Source organism: Penicillium samsonianum (assembly GCF_028829775.1).
Source record: "Penicillium samsonianum strain IBT 33392 chromosome Unknown utg000003l_segment0_segment0, whole genome shotgun sequence".
Lineage (NCBI taxonomy): Eukaryota > Fungi > Ascomycota > Eurotiomycetes > Eurotiales > Aspergillaceae > Penicillium > Penicillium samsonianum.
Genome location: NW_026643261.1, coordinates 2,806,885 through 2,827,303, shown reverse-complemented (window position 1 = coordinate 2,827,303; position 20,419 = coordinate 2,806,885). Strand labels below are relative to the sequence as shown.

General features: G+C 49.2%; 9 protein-coding genes across 9 annotated transcripts; 4 read left to right on the top strand and 5 right to left on the bottom strand.

The window, feature by feature from the left end:
• Positions 1–304: 304 nt before the first annotated feature.
• N7471_004657 (Major facilitator superfamily domain general substrate transporter) lies at positions 305–2,150 on the bottom strand (the record flags this gene model as incomplete). Its single annotated transcript, XM_057277376.1, has 5 exons — positions 305–791; positions 846–1,024; positions 1,074–1,191; positions 1,250–1,722; positions 1,782–2,150. The coding sequence occupies 5 exons, from the start codon at positions 2,148–2,150 to the stop codon at positions 305–307; spliced, it is 1,626 nt and encodes a 541-aa protein (XP_057136986.1).
• On the top strand, positions 2,092–4,150 carry N7471_004656 (uncharacterized protein; the record flags this gene model as incomplete). Its single annotated transcript, XM_057277375.1, has 5 exons — positions 2,092–2,164; positions 2,605–2,998; positions 3,136–3,211; positions 3,545–3,883; positions 3,947–4,150. 5 exons carry the CDS (start codon positions 2,092–2,094, stop codon positions 4,148–4,150), a joined length of 1,086 nt encoding a protein of 361 aa, XP_057136985.1.
• Positions 3,982–6,111, bottom strand: N7471_004655 (uncharacterized protein; the record flags this gene model as incomplete). Its single annotated transcript, XM_057277374.1, has 6 exons — positions 3,982–4,146; positions 4,504–5,140; positions 5,188–5,314; positions 5,363–5,635; positions 5,687–5,971; positions 6,021–6,111. 6 exons carry the CDS (start codon positions 6,109–6,111, stop codon positions 3,982–3,984), a joined length of 1,578 nt encoding a protein of 525 aa, XP_057136984.1.
• A 555-nt stretch (positions 6,112–6,666) lies between these two features.
• N7471_004654 (Zn(II)2Cys6 transcription factor) lies at positions 6,667–8,617 on the top strand (the record flags this gene model as incomplete). The annotated part of the gene is made up of 5 exons (XM_057277373.1): positions 6,667–6,786; positions 6,838–6,947; positions 6,995–7,671; positions 7,717–8,535; positions 8,571–8,617. The coding sequence occupies 5 exons, from the start codon at positions 6,667–6,669 to the stop codon at positions 8,615–8,617; spliced, it is 1,773 nt and encodes a 590-aa protein (XP_057136983.1).
• Positions 8,618–8,748: 131 nt separating this feature from the next.
• Positions 8,749–10,737, bottom strand: N7471_004653 (Alkaline phosphatase-like alpha/beta/alpha; the record flags this gene model as incomplete). The annotated part of the gene is made up of 3 exons (XM_057277372.1): positions 8,749–9,986; positions 10,040–10,199; positions 10,258–10,737. The coding sequence occupies 3 exons, from the start codon at positions 10,735–10,737 to the stop codon at positions 8,749–8,751; spliced, it is 1,878 nt and encodes a 625-aa protein (XP_057136982.1).
• Positions 10,738–11,245: 508 nt separating this feature from the next.
• Positions 11,246–12,212, top strand: N7471_004652 (phytanoyl-CoA dioxygenase family protein; the record flags this gene model as incomplete). Its single annotated transcript, XM_057277371.1, has 3 exons — positions 11,246–11,533; positions 11,604–12,036; positions 12,106–12,212. The coding sequence occupies 3 exons, from the start codon at positions 11,246–11,248 to the stop codon at positions 12,210–12,212; spliced, it is 828 nt and encodes a 275-aa protein (XP_057136981.1).
• Positions 12,213–12,540: 328 nt separating this feature from the next.
• hxB (putative molybdenum cofactor sulfurase protein (HxB)) lies at positions 12,541–15,157 on the bottom strand (the record flags this gene model as incomplete). Its single annotated transcript, XM_057277370.1, has 3 exons — positions 12,541–13,423; positions 13,474–15,001; positions 15,055–15,157. 3 exons carry the CDS (start codon positions 15,155–15,157, stop codon positions 12,541–12,543), a joined length of 2,514 nt encoding a protein of 837 aa, XP_057136980.1.
• A 1,315-nt stretch (positions 15,158–16,472) lies between these two features.
• Positions 16,473–17,485, bottom strand: N7471_004650 (mitochondrial 54S ribosomal protein mL59). Its single transcript, XM_057277369.1, has 2 exons — positions 16,872–17,485; positions 16,473–16,812 (listed from the first exon to the last, which is right to left on the bottom strand). Exons 1-2 carry the CDS (start codon positions 17,424–17,426, stop codon positions 16,771–16,773), a joined length of 597 nt encoding a protein of 198 aa, XP_057136979.1. The 5' UTR covers positions 17,427–17,485; the 3' UTR covers positions 16,473–16,770.
• Positions 17,486–17,910: 425 nt separating this feature from the next.
• Positions 17,911–20,266, top strand: N7471_004649 (putative mRNA splicing protein (Prp39); the record flags this gene model as incomplete). The annotated part of the gene is made up of 4 exons (XM_057277368.1): positions 17,911–17,979; positions 18,043–18,258; positions 18,327–18,430; positions 18,898–20,266. The coding sequence occupies 4 exons, from the start codon at positions 17,911–17,913 to the stop codon at positions 20,264–20,266; spliced, it is 1,758 nt and encodes a 585-aa protein (XP_057136978.1).
• Positions 20,267–20,419: the final 153 nt, after the last annotated feature.

Sequence of the window (20,419 nt, the reverse complement as noted above, 5' to 3'; positions counted from 1 at the left end):
AGTCAATTGAAGTTGTTTGGTAATGCTGATTCACAATGGAAATAATATCCGCTGCTAAAGACGATAACGAGAGGATGACCAAGTCTGAAGGTCCATCAGCTTGCCTCCTATCTTGTAGGTATGACTGATGATGAAGTGTGACGAATATTCATAACTAGTAGGGGTGACTGACATTGGGCTTGCTACATATGTACAGACCCAAGCACGGCAGACAGAGCGAGTGCGTATGCCGGGGTTTCAATATACAGGCGTAGTGAGAATATGCCCTGCAATAGAGCCCAAGAACAAAACGCAGTGTATGCTTTTACATGCCACCACGGCTGAAAAGCTCCCGGCCAATGTCACCACTGCGGTGGACACTCTGGCTCGACGAACTACTGAGTCGGCGGCGGCTACGAGACTCCGCGGGGTCAGCTGGGTTCAGCCCACTGGCTCGGGCATACAAGTTCAGGATGTCAGTCAGGCTGACTACTCCGGCTAGGCGCCCGGACAGTCGGGCTCCATCTAGGGCGGAGGAGGGAATAGAATGCGAGATGGGCGATGGCACTGGGACCGACACGCCTGTCGCTGGGTATGTGTAGGGTAGGTTAGGGGTTGGTAGGTGAGGGGCGGTGTATTGAGAGGGCAGTGCAGAAGGTGTCACGAGTGCAGAAGGAGACGGTGGTGGTGAATTTGCAATATACGGTCCGGTAGCTGGGATGACGCTGTTGGAAAGAGGGATGTGTACTGAAGACTGCGATGGAGTTGGCGGTCCTGATGAGTTTGGAGATAATGGATCGGTCACCCAGAGCCTAAGGCAGCAGTCAGTACATCTTCTGTTTATATCTCAAGTGTGCAGTAGTTACCGATGTGATTTGGTTGCCACGAGCTTTGCGACTGTGTGAGCTAATGTCGATCCAGGATTGACGTGGAAGACCGGGAATGAGTCTTTACCCTCAATCAACCCCCGTGTGGACAGAATGACCGAGATGAAGTGAGTGCAAGTGTTTTGAAGAAGTGGCAATGAAGATGATCGGGTCAAAAGCTGCAAAATGGTGAGTAAATTTTGCCAGCGAACATGGGTCGTCACATACCTTGACATCCGCCGTGGAGATATTCCCAAGTACGTTTAAGTAGTTATCAACAACCACGATCGAGGACATTCCCTCATTGTTCATTACATGAAGAGCATCAGAGAGGGGTTTATCACCACTGCAAATGACAAAAACGCGGTTAGACTGCTCATCAACAATTTACCAAAACCACTTACTTGATGGAGATTACTTCATGAGATCCAATCACCAGCTCACGCAGAGCCCTTGGGTAGAGCTCTTCAATGATCGGGAAGCTGCGGCCATTTTCCCAGAGGAATTTGACAAGTCGGAACTGGCTGAAGATTCCGACCACTTCTTGGTCATTTGACTCATCGACCACCACAACCCGGTGAACACCACCACCGAAGACCTCGACTGCGGTCAAGACATTGGCCGACGTTGGCAGGTTGATCAGTGGCTCCTTCTCCATACCGAACTTCTTCACATCTCTTAACGGAATTGGCACGCCGTCGTGAGCTTTCTTGGCTAGCTCTTCATATGACGCTTGATGCGCTTCGTCGGGGTGTGTCAGGCCCGCTGCCAGCAGGAGATAGGAGTTGAGATCGGCATAGTCGAATGTGCCAACGGCAGAAGTGGCTTCAGGGGTCTCGCGGATCAACAGCACAGCCGCACCTGAATCAATCAAGATCTAGTTGGACGAGCATGTTAGTCCAAGGACAGGGAGTGTTGCCTCTGTGATGTTCTCACGTTCGTCGCCTCTTCAATTCCAGTATCAAGCTCGACAAACTTCAGGTCATCCGGGCTGACCAGCTCGCCAATTGAGATCTCTCTCCAATCACGACCAACAAAGGCAGGGTCGCTATTCTTCGGTGGCGGGGGATTGTCGATGAGGCTCTGGATGGCGGACTGTGGGAGGGACGGCTGTCGGCGTGAGCGGGGAGAACCGGGCGGGCCACGAAGTGACTCGCTCAAGCTTTGTCTGTGTTGGTGGTTTCCTGAAACGCGGAGTTGGTTTCGTGTAGAGTCAGAGCGGGATTCGGTGCTGGATCGCGAAGCAATGGATGCATTGTTGAGGGAAGTGTCGGACCCTTCGCGGGAGTGCAAGCGGTCCGCCATGTCAAAAATTCTCAGTAGGTTAGCCAAAGACAAGGATCAATAATATGTTGCGAAATGTGAATTGCAGTTCGATCCGACTGAGGTCATCAGGTGATGTTGATCATAATAAGTGGGTCCGTAAGCGGGGTAAACAATTGAGCCAATCAAAACAGACTAATATCAATCTTGTCGATGTATACTTCCGAAGTACAAGTCTTCTCTCTATCTGATTCTTGAAAGATATTCCTGGCTTAGGGCTATGATATGCTGTGAGCGTGCCGACGATTTGGAACACTCGTCGGACTACATAGCATGTACTTCCCAATCAGAACTGTTCTGGACATGACAACGCCGATGTTCAACCGAAGCCCACAAACTGGAGTACCACCGACAACAAGAGGCTCACTGAATTTATAGATCAAAACTAGACTACGAGGCATATGTTGAAGGCAGGATGTCTACGGATGAGCTCGAGAGGCGCGCCAGATCATCAAATGGTTTGAGGAGCACAGCGATAGCAACCAGTGGATTGTGGTGCTTGGTCTGTCAACAACACCAATTGACACAGTCACAAGCGACCGCAGCGGTCTCGCGGAAATCACATACCGATTTCAATGGGAGGGATTTACCGGGCTTATCAAAGTCGTCCCCACAGCCGAACATGAGATCGTCACGGATGAGTTCGTTGAAGCAGTTCGCGATCAAACAGGATCATGGGCATCTCTAGCAGGAACTCGGCCTGGGCTGGATCCAAAACTTACCGATCCGGGAGGAGTAAGGGTAAAGAAGCATACGATGCCTATTTCCCCTGCTCTCGTTGCCCTCGACCGACTCGAAACTCTGGCTACCCAACACTTGTTATCGAAAAGGTGTGTCAGAAGCGCTTGGCCGACTTCTCCCAATGATAGATGACTTCCCCGAGTTCAATGTGTACCTTCGCCATGTTAAAGAAGGCAAAAATAATGTCGACGACCGAACAATGGGTGGCTTTCAGTTGGTGATGCAGTCACAACGCAATGACTGCGCGCATCAAGGGATGTTTCACGGGGGCTAATATCCGCGAAATCTTCGCCATTGCTGAGGTGAAGCCAAACATTCGAAGCCGCCGCAAATGGCATCAGCTTCTATGGCAGGAGACGGCAGAGATGGCTTCCTGGATACTGCACGATGAGTGCTAAGACTGGGAAACTCGTTCTCATCCTTGTTAGGGATAACTTTATCTCCTTCGAGCAGTGACATTTGGCCCCGAGTGGTGCTCCCTCGTCCGCTAAATTAGAGGTAAATCTGTTCCCTCTGCTCACAAACCCCCAACATTCCACCGTTATTTGGACAGCCGGCGCAACTTCAGCAAGTTTATTGTTCCCATCAAGTTAATATCACACGAAACGCGGTTGCGGGAATGCCGAACGTTATAGTTGGGGCTCTCATGGACTTCCCCTTCGTTGCAATCGAGGATCGTCCCCCAGGTCCAGGACAGCCCCGGCCAAGAAATACGGAGTTGGGAGGGGAAACGTGGTCAGCCTGGAAAGAAATTCACTGCCATTGCGCAGGTGGCGATCTTCAATGCGGCGTGGGAGTCGAAGCTGGTCGGGTTCGAGAGCGAGGCCCAGACTATGTGGCCCGCGCAGCTAACTAGCTTCGGTCTCTTCACGACGCCACCACCGCTCAGCAAGGACAACACATACCTCCGACAGCAGATCCAGGCGGCCCCAGACATCTCCCACGAGCTAACCCAGCAGCAAGTGCGGGATGCCGTGAGAAGCACAGGGGAATTTGTCGAGTAGTAGCATGAGGAGCGTGTCAATTCGCTGAAGCAGACTTATCTCAAGGAGCTGATAGCAGCCAAGGCCGACTACGAGGGGAAATTGGCGAAGGCAACATCGGAATTCGAGGCAGAGGTAGAGACCGCGCTGGCCCAGCAGCGTGAGGTGGCCGAGAGAGCGGCGCAGGAAGCGGCCTCGGAGGGAGACATTGTTATTGGGCCACAAGACTTTGATGAGATAACGGCGTCGTTGCTCTGATTTGAAGGATGTCTCCCAACAATGAAGCTGCTATTGAAGTCTCGACGCCCCGGGCAAAGCCGTCTTGTTATTTCTTGTTTATGGTCCTTTCAGTAGTCTTTCCGATAGCCTTTTCGGTGGTTTTTTTCGGTGGTCTTTTCAGATGTCTTTCTTTTAGTTATCTTCCCCTGTTCTCAGTTTTATAGCTAGACAGCAGAAAATGGCTAGAAAAAGTGTAAACCACACAGAGGACATTTTTATGTATACCCAGGGACCACAGTTACTTAATTTGCCTACGTCGATAATCTTTCAACTTGATTTTCATCGCCAAAGCCGGTCTTTGCCGCATATAGCGCCCTGTTCCCTGCGTCAACATTGACATAGGCAACACAACCAGAGTGATCCGCGACAGCTTCGCTTCCTCTATAGAGTTCATCTTTTTCAATGCCCTCAAGGGTTCGATTCTTGGTCTCGGGTATCAGCAAGGTGACAAGAGCAGTGAGCAGCATGATGCCCGAGAACAAACCAAGGACACCCTCCAAGCCGATTGCGTCTTCAACAGTACCGAAAGCAAATGCAGTTATAATTGCGCCGCATTTTCCAGCAGCAGCAGATATTCCGTGCGCTGTTCCTCGAACACGCGTTGGGAACACTTCTGCGGGAATCAGGAACGTCGTGCAATTAGGACCAACCGTCAGCAAAAACTGCGAGAGGGCAAAGATAATCATCAAGCCCGCTGTCGGGGTGTGTGCGCTCTGTGTGCTGATTCCGGCCCATATGGCATAAAGCATGCACACCATGATACTGGTCCAGAATTGTTGGCGCACACGGCCGATACGATCAGGAAGGAAAATGCCGACGTAGAATCCGGGGAGGTAGCCTGCTGCCTGTATGATTATATTACCCACAGCGGTGTTGTACAGGGTCTTCCACGGTGTTGCGCCATTTGCATACCCGATTCTTGCTAATATAATGCTTTGGTTGAGATTTATACCATAGTATGCGATATCGCTATGTGTATTAGTTTGGGGTCGTTTTTTCAAAGGGCATTAACTTACAACAAGAACCAGGAAGCTGCCGTTGCAAATAGCACCTTGGCATGTTTCCAGTGACCGAAGTACTCGCAGAAGTCTTCCCACTGCTTCTTGAATGTGCGTTTCTGCCCAGCAGCGTCATCGCAGACATCTAAACAGCATTAGCTATGTTCAAAGTACAACACTGAGGCACTCTCACATTGCTTGTAGGGCAGTGTCTCCGTGATTGTCAACCGTGCATAAAGAGTGAACACCGCTGGCACAATTCCAATGCCCAATAGCAGACGCCAGACCCATTCGAGGTGGCTCAGGTTGTTGGCTATCGGCCCCTCGAATGCCTTGAGCAAGATCAGAAACACGATGCTGGCTGCAATATTACCGAGGCCGATATTCGAGAAGACAGTCAACACTTGGATAGCACGGGAGCCAAATGGTGACTTTTCTGCGGATAAAGATGAAGATAATGGATAGTCTTCCTCACGTTAGACTCATTATACCTCCATCCCAGAGGAACATGACGTACCAGCTCCTATTCCAACTCCAGTCACAACACGAAATATTGCAATCCATGCCGTCACAGACTGGGTCGACATTCGGTTCCAAGGCAACAAGACTACTATCAGGGTTCCAAATATAGTGAGGAGGAGCTCCTTGCCATAAATAGTGTGGCGACCCCAAACATCACTCAGAACGCCAAAAAGAAGCTGGCCAACTACCATTCCCAGGCTCAGGCCACCTTTCATGATGTCGCTGTCGACTGTCGGTACCTTGCCATCTTGGAAATATAGGTAACCCAGAATTGGTACCACTGTTTAACATTAGTCTTCGGCCTTGTCAAACTAATTGGAGTCACTCACCAAGTCCAATTGTCAGGTTGAGATAGCCATCCGCGAAGAACCCAACGCCCGCAGTGACCACAAACCTCAATTTGGCTCCTAGAGATGCCATTGAAACGAATCAAATGATTCTTGAGTTAATAATAGTAGAAGTGATTGAGAGGGATCAAAATGCGATTCCACTGTCGAGCTGCACACCAGCAGATATACATTGTTGTCTTTTTGCCCGAATAGTGAAATTATATACTATTTAACATTGCGTATAATAGGAGGCGTAACTATCCAAGATATTAGTATATCGGGGAGAACTACCGTTAGCCTTTCTGTGGTACACATTTATGTCGGACATGTAAACTCATCATGAAGAATAAAAGAGGCAATGAGCAACGCCAAAGCTACCACGGGGGATGCACAGCTAAAATGGGCCGTGCGGCGAGGGCCAGTGAGGGTTTCCCATAGCCCCCACGTGGAGCCGGCCGTATCCCGCCAGGTGTTCCCCCCATAAGTATATCTTCGGTGCGAAGTCCGCAACATTATTCACATGTGAAAGGTCATACTCATTGTTAATTCTGGTTGGACATTGGGATTAATGTCTGGCAGATGCAAACACTGCAAATTCGAACAGTAACATTCCACTCTGCCTTGCAACCTCAATTGAACACACATTATGGACATCGAACTAGCCTCTCCACCGGCCGTAAGTGCCTTGCGAGAATCATTTGGGGATCGAAAACCCCCCGATATTACTCGCAAGATTACTGCTTGTGTAGCATGTCGAAAGCAAAAGGTTAGTTTTACTGCCGGAGATAACGAAGCAAGCAACTGACATGCGGGGAAGGTCAAATGTCATATGCGGGAGGGTCAGATGCCATGCTCGCGGTGCAAGAAGAGAGGTCTCCCTTGTAGCGTGAACCGAAGCTTGCAGACGTTACTAGAAGACGATGTCACGTAAGTACAACAAATCTCTTGTACTAGCGTTTTCTGATGGGAGCTAGATGGAAAGGCGCCGTGGTCCAAAAGATGCGGCGGCTGGAAGAGGCTGTTGCAAAAATTGCTGCCAAAGTTGACATGCCCGAGCTGCAAGCTTTGCAAGCCGCTCCTGAAATACAAGATGACGTTTCGAGTCCACCGGTTGAAGCTATCAATGAAGAAGTCATTACGGGGGAAATCTCTACCTCAAGTCAATCATCTCAATCAAAAGAGAACCATGAGCCACTGCAGACATGGGAAGTTATAATGGATCCCCGGGGTGGCCCGGCTTCCATCCCGGCCTCTTGCGTCTCAGAAAGTGGGAAGGCAGGTCTACCAAACAATTCATCAACTGCCCGTCGTCCAGATTTGATATCCACAGGACTTATATCGTTACGCCAAGCTGTTGCATTATTTGAAACATATCATCTCAGACTTGATCATTTCCTCTATCGCATTCTTGGGGACCATATTAGTTTGGACTCGGTTCGAATCGCATCCCCACTGTTAACGACGGCTGTCTGTACCGTGGCTGCTTTACATTCCCACTCCCTCGGTCATCTCTTTGAAACCTGCTACAGTGAATATAAGAGCCTTGTCGCGGCCCAAACTTTCTCAAGATACGTGAATGAAGATGACATCCGTGGCTTGTGTGTTGGTGCGTTTTGGTTGCATGAAATTTCATGGGCCTTGATCGGAAATGGTATGTGGCTGTAATCTTGTGTTGAAGCCAAGCTAACAGAACTAGCTGTCCGCATTGCATCGGACATTAATCTTCATAGTGGAATCTACAAAGCCCTCAAAGGAGATCGCGATGGCTATCTTCAAGCTCGACTATATTATCTCGTCTATGTATGCGACCACCACTTCTCGATCGCCTATGGTCGACCTCCGATGTCTAGAGAAGGGTTCATAATCGAGTCGGCTAGTCGAATACTAGAAACTGAGCATGCCACAGAAGATGATGCTAGATTAATCAGCCAGGTCAAGGAATGGTCAATCCTAGGTCGAGTCTTTGACACCTTCGGGGTTGACGTTGATACCCCTATTGCGCCTCAGACACTGCCTCAACTGCGTCGATACTCCATTTCTTTGGATACGTGGTTTGCAGATTGGAATGAAAGCTTCAAAGAGAATCAGAATGTTGGAAACTATCCGGCAAAAGGTGTTGGTTTTCACTTCCACTTTGCAAAGCTATACCTTTGCTCGCACGCCTTTCGTGGTGTACCGATATCAGAGAGTTCACCTCGATACATGTCGCCTGAATTAGAAGAGATCGCCAATGCCGGCGTATTGTCAGCTATGTCAATCCTTCGGATGATTGTCTCTGATGCCGAATTTCGATCATTCATGAATGGGCTTCCTTTATATTTCGATACTATGCTCGCCTTCGCCGTTGTTTTTCTCCTCAAAGTTGCCACGAAATATGCATTCATGATTAGAATTGATACGGGCAAGATCCTTTCCTTGGTCACTGAGACTGTGGCTGCCCTTCGGGATATCACTCAATCTATGCATAAACACCATATCCTTGTGGTCATTAGCGAAGGCTTGGAACGGCTGTTGAGTAAATGCCAAATGTCCACTCACACAGTCCACAAGACAACGTATCGTCCGTCTCCTGCCCAGGAACAGTCCCCAGTCTTTGATCCCATTTGGATGGAAAACATGGCAAGCTTTGATTTTCAAAGTAACTTTCCTGATATTGACGACTGGTGGCTACATTATAATGCATCGATGGGTCCCCCTCTTTGTCCAGAGGCATCGAGATAGACAAATATCAGATTGACCAGTTGAGCACAAGATCAAGCACGTCATAGTTTCTCCAGTCTTTAGCCTCAGCCCTGCTCCCATTGTTCACCGGTTTTGACATTATCAATGGGACCTCTTGCTCGCTTAGACCTCCGTGTGACCGTAATGGATGGTCTTTCACCTTTGAAAGGTCATGATCTGCTTTGCAGCTGCCAATAACGGCATGTGGTTTGGAAATAACCACAATATCACCCTCTCGATCCAAAGGCATCTCATATCTTTGGGCAGCATCTTGGCCGCTGATAGCAACCTCAACCTCTGGGAGCGACTCGCAGAATGAAAGTATCAATCCAAGCCGCGTGATTTCTTCGAGGTAAACGCGCACAAAGGAACCGAGTGCACCATGGTGTCGAACGAACGGATCCGTAATGGGACAGATAACCCTGCAGGCATTCGGCCCAAACTTGGCGTTCAGAATTTCCTCCAGGAATAGAACATTGGGCTCTCCAAGCTCATTCGACTTTTGGCTCATGCCATGGTCACCAGTTATACCGATGACAGGGGCTAGAGCTGCGAGCCTCTGCAAACGCTCGTCAATTGCTCCCATGAAATTATCAGCCTCATTGCTGCCAGGCTTATACTTGTGCTGAATGTAATCCGACAATGTCAGATACAAAAAGTCCGATCTCTTCTCCTGGAGCAATTTAATGCCAGCATCAAGCACAAACAGAGACAAATCGCCCGAATATTGGCTAGGTGCAGGCTGACCGAGCCACTGCTCTACATCGGAAATCCCATTCTCGTCCAGAGTGCAATCCGCTGCCCTTTCCGAGGAAAAGCAGATGGCTCCCTTTAAGCCGTGAGCAAGGATTTTGCGCAGTTTGTCTTTGGCGGTGATGGCTGAGACTCGTACACCACGCCGGAACATCTGCTCCAGTATTGTTGAGCCCCGAAGTAGGGAGTCGTCGGTGATCATCTTGGTCTCGCCTGTCTTTCGGTCCAAGAAGAAGTTTCCGGCAATTCCATGTGTTGATGGTGGTACGCCTGTAATGATAGACACGTTGTTCGGATTGGTGAATGAAGGCATACAACTCTTGGCAGTAGCATGGAATCCATTGTCAAGGAATTTCTTGAAAGTTGGGAGAAGGCCCCTCTCAATACCAGACTTTAAGTATTCTGGATCGAAGCCATCAACACAAATTACGACCGTGGGCTGTGTTGGCAGGCTATATTCTCTCGAATGTAGGGTAAATTTTGACCGCGAGTCTAGATTGGTGTTTAGCATCTGTATTGGGTTCGTAGATCGCGATCACACTCACCAAAAAGACATTGGTAGGCAATTTCCTCATAGGCTTCCAGCTCAGGGACTTTGAAATCTGGCTTTTTCGCGAGATCATCCCATCGTCTGACCGAAAGCTTTGCCTCAAGCAGGGGATCCTGTTGCGCCTCCCGGACCTGCTCGGTATTGTATCCGCCACCCTAATCGTCGTTACTAAAATTCAAATGTTGGGAATATAAGAAGTGAAAGGTGACCTACCTGGAACTTCAATGTCCTCTTACTGGTCTCGCTCAATGCATCATAATAGCTTTGATCTGTCGCGACCAAATACCGCTTAGCCATTACATGCGCACCAACCAACGTGCACACCTTCTCACTGAACCCAATGTGGCGCAGGTAAGACTCCCCAAGAGCCTCGTGGCTTTGTCTTCCGATATACTGGCCGTCCGAAGTGATCATTCTCCCCATCTTCTCGGCCGCGGGGATGAACCGTCCGATATCGTGCAAAAGTGCAGCCAGGATGACCTCGGGGTCATTTCCATGTTTGGAGGACTGCGTGGCAAGATATGCACACTGTAGCGAGTGTTCTAGTTGAGTTACTTGCTCGCCGAGATAGTCACCATGACCCTGTGCGTGCAGAAATTGGAACAATGTTTTAATGGTTGCCCGAGTGTGTTCCTCGACCGAGGCGAGAGGTTGCTCAGTCTTGGGGATTGTCATCTTCATGTTCATGTTCATTTTGATGAATACTTTGATTGTTTTCAAGAAATGGTCTGTCAGGGCTTAAATAGATCCCTTGGTCGTTCATGCTTTGTCTTGATGACATGTTAGAAGTGCTTGTAGCATTGGCGAAATTGAACAAGGCACGAAGTCCGTCTATGCACGTGCATTTGGTAATCCGCTAATTTAACCATCCGGTAACTCATGATATCCTCCAGGATTTGTGAATGAGCGAATCTCATCTCGGCACGAAGCCCGTTGGTCTGTGCTGCATCCCAAAGGTTTTTGTGTGGCTTCGGGATGAACACCTTCACTCAATTCCCATGCAACAAAGCTCATTAGGAAATACCGCAACGTAGGTTAACTCATGGGGGAATTGAGCGCCGAGTCATCGGAATGGCCCCGCAGTCTAAGAAGCGAGAACTTGACGCATTTCCAAACTATTAAAAGCTCGTAGGTTATTACACTTTCACTCAATCATCCCATTATCTGCTTAATCCTCTGGTTTCGACCAAATTATTCAAATATGTCACCTCTCACACCTGAACAAATAGCTTCTTACCATGAGAATGGTTACCTCCTCCTACGCGCCGACGAGCATAAACTCGTTGATCCTACAGAACTCAAGCGATGGACGCAAGAAGTCCAGGCCTGGCCTCGTGTCAAGGGCAAATGGATGCCCTACGACGAAATCAACATCAATGGCGAACGCCAACTGATGCGCACGGAAAGGTTCATTGACTACCACCCCGAGTTTAAGTCACTGGTCTGCGGCGAGCAGTTGGCCGAGATTCTGAAGGCAGTCTCAGGCGATGTATATTCCCCAAACCCAAGTACCAAAGCTCTATTAAAGGAGCAAGCTAACAACAGGCTCTCAACCGTAGGATATGCTCCTCTTCAAAGAGAAGATCAACTACAAACAGCCACAGGGAAACGGCTTTCAAGCGCACCTCGATGCACCAGCCTACGACCACATCGGCCGCATCGAACATGTTACCGCCAACATAGCCATTGACGCCGCGACTCCCGAAAACGGATGTCTAGAGGTTGTGCCCGGGTCACACAAGATGCAAGTTGAATTTGCGGAAGGTGGCCGAATCAAGTCAGAATGGGAGCACGCGCATGAATGGACTTCTGTTCCACTTGAAATGGGTGATATGCTGATCTTTGGGTCACATCTTGCCCATCGCTCGGCTGAGAACAAGACTGACAAGAGTCGGTCGAGCCTTTATGCTACCTTTCACTCGAGGAGTGACGGAGAGGATCTTAGGGGTCAATATTACAAGCATCGAATGGAGATGTTTCCACCTGAGCATGGTGAGTTATTCTTTGAATGTTCAGATGTTCAGATTATTGAGGGCCGGTTTGCTGATATATATCTCCTAGAGCGTGAGGAAGGCAGGGATTACTCTAAAGGCTACGAGACCTATGGCTTTGCGGCGCCTTTCACCAAAGCCCAGGACAAGGCTGCTGCAACTGTTGATGTTGTTTAGTAGGTACTAGTATGTATATCACTTTTGAGTGTATCAAATTCAAAATGTTCACCTAGGCATTGGGCAACTATTGAATACCAGCCAAACATTTAATTATGTTTGTAGCTAAAAGACTCAGGGTTCCGAGTCTGGAGCAGTACTTAGAATGTTCTTGATCAATCTGTCTTAGGCAAGTCACAACCACAGTATATTTGGTACATACAGCTGTATGCAAAGTACATATGTACATATGTAAATAATGGCACTATCAACCACCTAAGTCCACCCAGAAATACCAACCAAATACCAACCTGAATCTCACAATGCAGAAAAGAAATAATTCAAATATTCAATCATCCTGATATGGCACAACCACATCTCCTACCATCACCGTCCTGCGATCGGGTAGTTCCGAGTCAAAGCCCTCGAGTTCTTCGGGAGAAAGTGCGGAATATTTGCCAAATTTGACCTTCCCATCAATGTTTCGCGTCTTGGCAAGCGTTGAGAACGGTTCAGCACGTCGGACGCCGGTGAACTGGTCTATACAAACCATTTGACATCGCTGGCATGCATCGAGAGCATCGAACCGAAGTTGGTCAGGTCCAATTCGAAGGGATGACCACCGGTCCTCCGCATATGGTTGTTCCACATCGCCACGGTGAGCAAGTCGTTCAGCAACAACAATGTTACCCCGGAAGACGTCTGCAGCAACAGTCTTACTGCTTCCCTGCTTGTTGTTTGCTTTGATGGTCTCATTCAGTCGGTTGACAGATGAACGCGAGACAATTAGAATTGGCGACTCGTTGGATAACGTGATTTGTGTCTGGCCACCCTCACGTACCGGGGGAGGGAAGTCAGGTGGGAATGAGCCTGGCATGATCAGCTTGCGGAAACGGTTCTTCCACGTATTCGGTGTCCGTTGAATCCGTGAGTACCGGTTGGCGGTCTGTGTAGGGAACCGTGCAAGAGTACAGGGCACTCCCAGGAAGTCCGAGAAGAAGGCCGAGACCACTGGGGACGTGTAGGCATGGAGAGAGATTCGGTCACCGCAGACAGTTGTAGGCTTTTTGGTCGAGCTTGGACAGAAGGATGTGGAGATGAGACTGGTGTCCTCCCAGCCAAGCGAAATCTCCAGGCTGACCTGATCTGGTGCGCCGATTGCACCACAAGTAATACGGAGAACTCCTTTTTCAATCTCGATTGAGGGTCGGATGAGGCACATTCGAGGGTATCTACTAGTGTTAATTGAGGAATTCGGATACTTTGTTTGGGCATAACGTACCTTTTCTGATTCAGGGCTGCACCAGTCCCTTGATGAATCAAACACCACTCTCTATCCCAAGCCAGTCCCTCTTTCTTCACTTCCCAACGTCTTCCCTCGGGTATCTTGAAAGCACCGCAGCTTTTGATTGGGAACACTGCCAAGCTTTCAACATAGAAATGAGGGGCAACGACCTCATTGTCTTCTGTCAGAGGATCCAGGGCGACTATAGGTGGACACTTCTCCACGTAAAACTCCTCGATGAAGTTTATCAAGGAGTCTATATCCTTCATGTTTGTCGTGGCACCGATACTGACACGCAGAATTCCTGTTGGTCGCCCTCCCAGAACATCATGGTTATCACCACAGCGTAATCCCGCAGAGTAATGCCGGCGAAGCTCGGGTCCAGTCCACCCAAGTGACGAGGCAGTTCCTCCTGGATTGCAAACAGAACCAGTGCGTATTTGCAGGTCTTGCACTGTGGCCAATTTTTCCACCTCGGTTTTAGGAACCCATTCGCCGCGACTATTGCAAAGATTGAACGCAATAATCGGACCTTGGGTATGTGAGCCATATGCCGTGTGGGATTGATAAATTTGACAGACTTTTCTCTCATTGAAATGCGCCAATGAAGAAAGCCTATCATAGACTTGCTTTGCGAGGAACCCAGTATGGGCCGAAATGTTCGCCATTGAACCGAACAAGCGTTCGTGCGTGTCCAAGGCCGTGTCCAAAGCTATGATACTATGGAACGGGAGAGTACCATCCTCCAGCCGCTCATGGATGGAGGTTTCTTTTTTCGCATGCCATTGCACGCCAGTGGCCAGGACCATGTCGACGGTGCCTCCGCCAAAATACTTCCGTCGCTCAAAGGCCCTTGCAGCACTTTTGCGGACAATCAAAGCACCCAAGTCAGGAAACCCAAATATTTTGTAGAAGCTGAGGACAGTGAAGTCCGGAGCAGATGAGGACGGGCCTAGATCAAGTGGAGCGGTTGATACCAGCGACGCAGCGTCAAGCAAGGTGTATACATTTCCTCCGCTTTTGTTTGTTGCGGATCGGACTTGCTCGCACCATCGAATAGGCAGACGTCGGCCGTTCATATTCGATTGGGCTGGGTATGCAAGTAGTCTGGGCGCCTTCGACTGGTTGCCAGCCAACTTTGAAATCTCAGCCTCCATCTCATCATCATTTTGAAAACACTGATAGCCCATCTCGGCCAACTCTCGTACCCCGACGAGACTGGTATGAGCATCAATATGGTAGCCATACCAAAATCCTCGGTGGTCGGAGTCTCGGAGTGAGTCTGCGACTAGCTTAATGCCAGCAGTTGCGTTTGCCACAAAGACAAGATCGAATTCATCCGGGTCCGCATTGAAGAATCGCAATACGCGGACTCGGACATCTTCTGTTCTCTGTGTAGAAAGCTGCGACGATACAGACATCGAATGAGGGTTTCCAAACAGATTAGATGTAAGATCACGCGAGAAAGACTCGATCATGGACTTGGCATAGGGAGTTGTCCCCGCATAATCTAAGTATGTTGTTCCTAGTAGAAGAGTGGTTAGCATAAATTGAGTGATAGCAAATGGGCACTTGTACCATTTAGTAGAGGGTACTCTTGGTCTCTGATTATGTCCACATCGGCAGAGTATCCTTGACTATACTTAGGATGCACAGATCCCTGAAAGCTTGATTCCGCCATTGTTGAAGTTCAGCTTTAAACAGACACACTCCAGAGTGCGTTGTACTTTGTTGTACTTTGTTTGAAATCAAGGTGGCAAATTGTCGAAGATCGGACTTTCTGTATATATCTAGCAGCACAATCAGCACATAATGAATATTTAATAGATCCAGCCCTGGAGAGATAGACTGTATAGTTGTGCGACTGTATAATATCAAATGGATTTGAAGAAAGAGGGGGAGGCCTTACCACATATAAGACAGCAGATAGCTATATTCTCATCGGAGGTTACCGATGCCAACAAATCAACTAGCCCGGGTATGATTTCCAGTCCACTGCAAAGGGATAGGCTATCGGAGGATTAGAGAAAAAGCACATTCCCAAATTCTGGTAGATGGCTTTTATAGGTTATTTTCAGCTCTTCGAGGGCGTGCTGTGAAGTGACAAAGGATGTCTCGAGATGACCTCGGGAGATTCCCCTCGCACGTGGCCCGTGATGTATCGGAAGTGGCAATAGTTGTTTTGGTATAGCCTTATCACCCCGCGGATTGTTGTCACCCTATCACACGCACTAATCGGCACTATATACACGACGATCTACAGGTACCCCACTACATCGTGATGCTCATGCACTGCATGCATAATATCAGAGTCACTATACCTTTTACGGTCAACGAATATCCTCATCGGGGAGACATGGTTACATCAGCCGACACGTTCATGACATGTACTATTGGAACTAATAATTAAAACCCCCACATTCTAGTACACAACCACATTGATCGCTATGAACTTCCAACCAACCATTTTGCCTATGTGGCACTTCTTTGATCATTATATCTCACAGATTCCAATAGCGCCCCCCAATGCACGATGCGCAACCCAACCTGCATGGGTTTCTAGGATCCTGTTAAAGCTAAAGCACTGCCTTTAGTCCCATCACAATGTCAGCTTACCCACTCAAGTTTATTGCTAGTTATTCATATACGAAGAGTGCGCCTAATCTTGTGGATAATGCGTTGGGCTGAAAACATTTACCCACAAGCTGAGCGAAATACGCTAAACAATCCATGCTAGCACAAACTAGACACGTCAATCTTGTAATTGTGAAAAAAAAGGGCCTAGAACTGCGCCACTGTAGTATTCCGAATTGTTTCCGAGGCTGAACTGAGGCTGAACTGATCGACGCCACGATGATCCGTGGATCTTCGTAGGGTGCTTACCTAGGTACTATATTATACTAACATTGACTATTGTTTCTTGGGGTTTCAGCTCATTCTAGGTACCTATGGGCCCGCTTGGGAATTGCTCGCAAGATTGAACGTGTTTAGTGGGAGCAAATATGTTTCTTATTGGTGTTAAAGATGATGAAAGGTAACACCGGCCGGATACATGTAAATGTTTTTCTTAGGTACCATTTGGCGATGTAACCGTAGATTGTATTGTACAGATGGGGTTGATAGTATACTTCAAAGACAAAACTCCGTCCCAAGCTCCTGCTATAGCTCGTACAAGGATGTGTCAATCCGGTTCGCGTTGGAATCGACAGAGCATTGAAAAGCCAGAATGAACAATCTGGCCAAAATAAAGAAGAGAAAGAAGATGCTGTGATGTGTGGCGGTAGGGCATTCCCATTACCGCTTGGGCCATTGTCTCCAGCCACGGCCATGACCTCTCTGTTGCGCCGAGTCAGCATTGCTCCAATCGCTTTGGGAAGGACCAATCGAGTACTAACCTGCTTCCACATGCGGACCATTTCCGGCATTCCCTCCATTGCTTTGCGACGGTCCTCGAGACGTGACTCCATGGTACGCTCCCACTTGTGACCCTTAACCTTATGGCCAACACCAGTTCCCTTAACCTGCAAACCACGCTCTGCACGCCGTGTCTCCTTGAATTCAGGTGATTTGCGACTAGGAGGAAGAAGAGCCCCCACATTGTATTTGATGGCAAGCTTCATCAGATCGGCCTGCTGGCGCAGCCCATATTTCGGTGCTTCCCATTTGCCGAATCGCTTGTGCGGAAGAAATGGATTGCGGACTTCATCGCTGGTCACAAGGAGTGCGCGTGAAGGAGTCCAGCCATGCTTTTTCTCTCCCGGGGCACCCTTGGCGTCACGGTCTGGTGTGTATGGGGATTCTACCTTCGTTGGTACATAGCCCTCTCCGTTCGCAGGGGCAGGGCGGCGGACAGCTGCGGAGTGGGTTTGAGGAGGATACCGAGAAAAGAAATTTACCAGACGTTGAGGAAGGTTTTCCAACAGTGTACCCGTCTGCTTCGAAACCGACATGGTGGATCAAGATGGGTTGTGATCCTAGCGTGCACAGGTGGTTCCAGGTTGCTTGTGAGTGTTCTGGGTCAAAAAGTTGATACCGCCCGGGCTCACGCCAAGACCTTGACATTATGCCTCAGGCGTCAAGGCACTAAGTGGCCTTACGCCTTATCCCTAAGGTGTCAATAGTTGTTCCAACCTTCTAAGGTTCCAAGGTTTCTGCCACGTCTTACCTAAGCCCGAGCTTAATTTTTTACACCGCCTTTGATCACACCGCCCTCGGGGATTGAGAGCGGTGGGCCAAAGGTTCTCGCCTCAGGCATCAATCAGGACTTCCTATCTTCGGCTTGCTTTTCAGTCTCGTTTCAGCCCCAAGAATTTCTTCCCCTCAGAATCTTCATTGTTACCATCGCTGCTATCTTATTCATACCTGCAATCTCATCCCTATTGTTTTATTCCGGGGTCTCAACTTCTCGCGCGCATCCTCAGCACTGCGACGAACATGGCCGACTACCAGTACGGAGGCTCCGAAGAGGAGAATGCGGAGATTAGAAAGCTCGAGACCGAGCTGGTACGTGTTCCACACTTATTTACGAATATGTCCCTCGTCAACTGACGTGTTTATCTTTTACAGCTTGATGATCCTGATAACTTCGAAACTTGGGAGAAGCTGGTTCGCGCCGCGGAGGGCCTTGAGGGTGGAATAAATCGCAATTCCAGCCCCCAGGCCATCACAACCGTCCGCGCAGTTTATGACCGTTTCCTCGCCAAGTTCCCTTTGCTCTTTGGGTACTGGAAGAAGTATGCCGACCAAGAGTTCTCTATCACCGGCACTGAGGCGGCCGATATGGTATGCATGCACACTCCTTGGGCACCAGCCTCTTCTTTTCCATCTTTGTACTAATCTCGTCGCTCTAGGTCTATGAACGAGGCATTGCTAGCATCTCGCCATCTGTTGATCTTTGGACCAACTATTGTTCGTTCAAGGCGGAGACCTCGCACGATCCCGATAATATTCGAGAGTAAGTGAGAGTAGAGATGGTCTTCTTCCCTTCCCTATAACCGTTACCGACGCAGCTCGCGAAAGTTCTCGTGGTGCCGGTCACATGTTTCTGGATATTTCAAAATCCAGTCAGTCTCATTGTTGATGGGTGAGAGACCGCTCGCTGCTTTGCTTCCTTGATCCAAGTGGAGTTTACTTCTCACCCATAGCTCACTCAGGCTGCATTTCTCCTCTGGTTGGCCAAATCACCACCATGGATTGAAGGCCAAGGAATAGTCTCGTTCGATGGCCCTTTACGGAGCTCTGGATGCCCACCTATCCCTTAGCTTCATCCACCGCACTCATTTGATTACTTGGGTTTTCACAAACGGACAGAGTTTACTGCTCACGTTTGCCATCTTCATTATCACGTTCCTATCTCCTACCCCTCCTATCCCACCCATCAGACTCATGTGTCCGCAGCATGCTAACTTAAATACCCACCAGGCTTTTCGAAAGGGGTGCAAGCTGTGTCGGCCTCGATTTCCTCTCCCATCCCTTCTGGGATAAGTACATTGAGTACGAGGAGCGGGTTGAGGCTCACGATAAGATTTTTGCCATTCTTGCACGTGTCATCCACATCCCCATGCACCAGTATGCTCGCTACTTCGAGCGGTACCGTCAGACCGCGCAGACCCGCCCTTTGTCCGAGCTCGCCCCGGCAGAGACCATGGCCGCTTTCCGCGCCGAGATCGAAGCTGCATCGTCCCAGCCGGCTCCTGGTGCCAAGGCTGAAGCCGAGATCGAGCGCGACCTCCGACTTCGCGTGGACACTTACCACCTGGAAATTTTCACGAACACTCAGACTGAGACGACCAAGCGCTGGACTTTTGAATCGGAGATCAAGCGCCCCTACTTCCATGTCACTGAGCTCGATGAAGGCCAGTTGGTGAACTGGAAGAAGTATCTTGACTTTGAGGAAGCTGAGGGTTCCTTCTCCCGGACTCAGTTCCTGTATGAGCGGTCCCTGGTTACTTGTGCCCATTACGATGAGTTCTGGTTCCGATATGCTCGCTGGATGGCTGCTCAGCCTGACAAGGAAGAAGAGGTGCGCATCATATATCAGCGTGCCTCCTATCTCTACGTCCCAATTGCCAATCCCACTATCCGACTCCACTATGCCTACTTCGAAGAGGTATCAGGCCGCGTGGATGTGGCGAAGGATATTCACAATGCTATTCTCATTCACCTCCCCAGCCATGTCGAGACGATTATCTCACTCGCCAATTTGTGTCGTCGCCACGGAGGTCTTGAGGCGGCCATTGAAGTCTACAAGACACAATTGGATTCGCCAGAGTGCGAAATGGCCACAAAGGCTGCTCTCGTTGCCGAGTGGGCCCGCCTTTTGTGGAAGATCAAGGGCAGTCCTGACGAGGCTCGCAAGGTTTTCCACGAGAACCAGCATTACTACCTCGACAGCCGACCCTTCTGGTGCAGCTATCTCGTCTTCGAAATTGAGCAACCCACCAGCGCGGCTACCGAGTCGGTTCAGTATGAACGTATCAAGCAGGTCATTTCTGACATCCGGTCCAAGAGCGTTCTTCAAGTCGACGCTGTCAAGGATCTTGTGCAAATTTACATGACATACCTTCTCGAAAGAGGCACCAAGGATACCGCGAAGGAATACCTGATCCTGGATCGAGAAATCTATGGCCCTTCATCTGTGGCTTCTGCTCGGACTGGCGGAAATGTGGCGGTGCACCCTGCCACTGCAGCCGGACAGTTTGCTTCAATTCCTCACATGCAGCCCACACCGGATGACGCCGCGGCGTATGCCTACTACCAACAGACGGTAGCGAACGGTACAGCCGCTTGAAACCCCAAAGTCATGTGCATGTCCCCCAAAGCCAATGACTGCAGGTATGGATACGTTTCTTCACGAATGGGTTCGTTTCTGGAAGTTCTGCTGGTGCCTTTTCTTTCGGTGTTTTTATCTTCGTTACTTACCCTGGCATATTGATTCACCTGG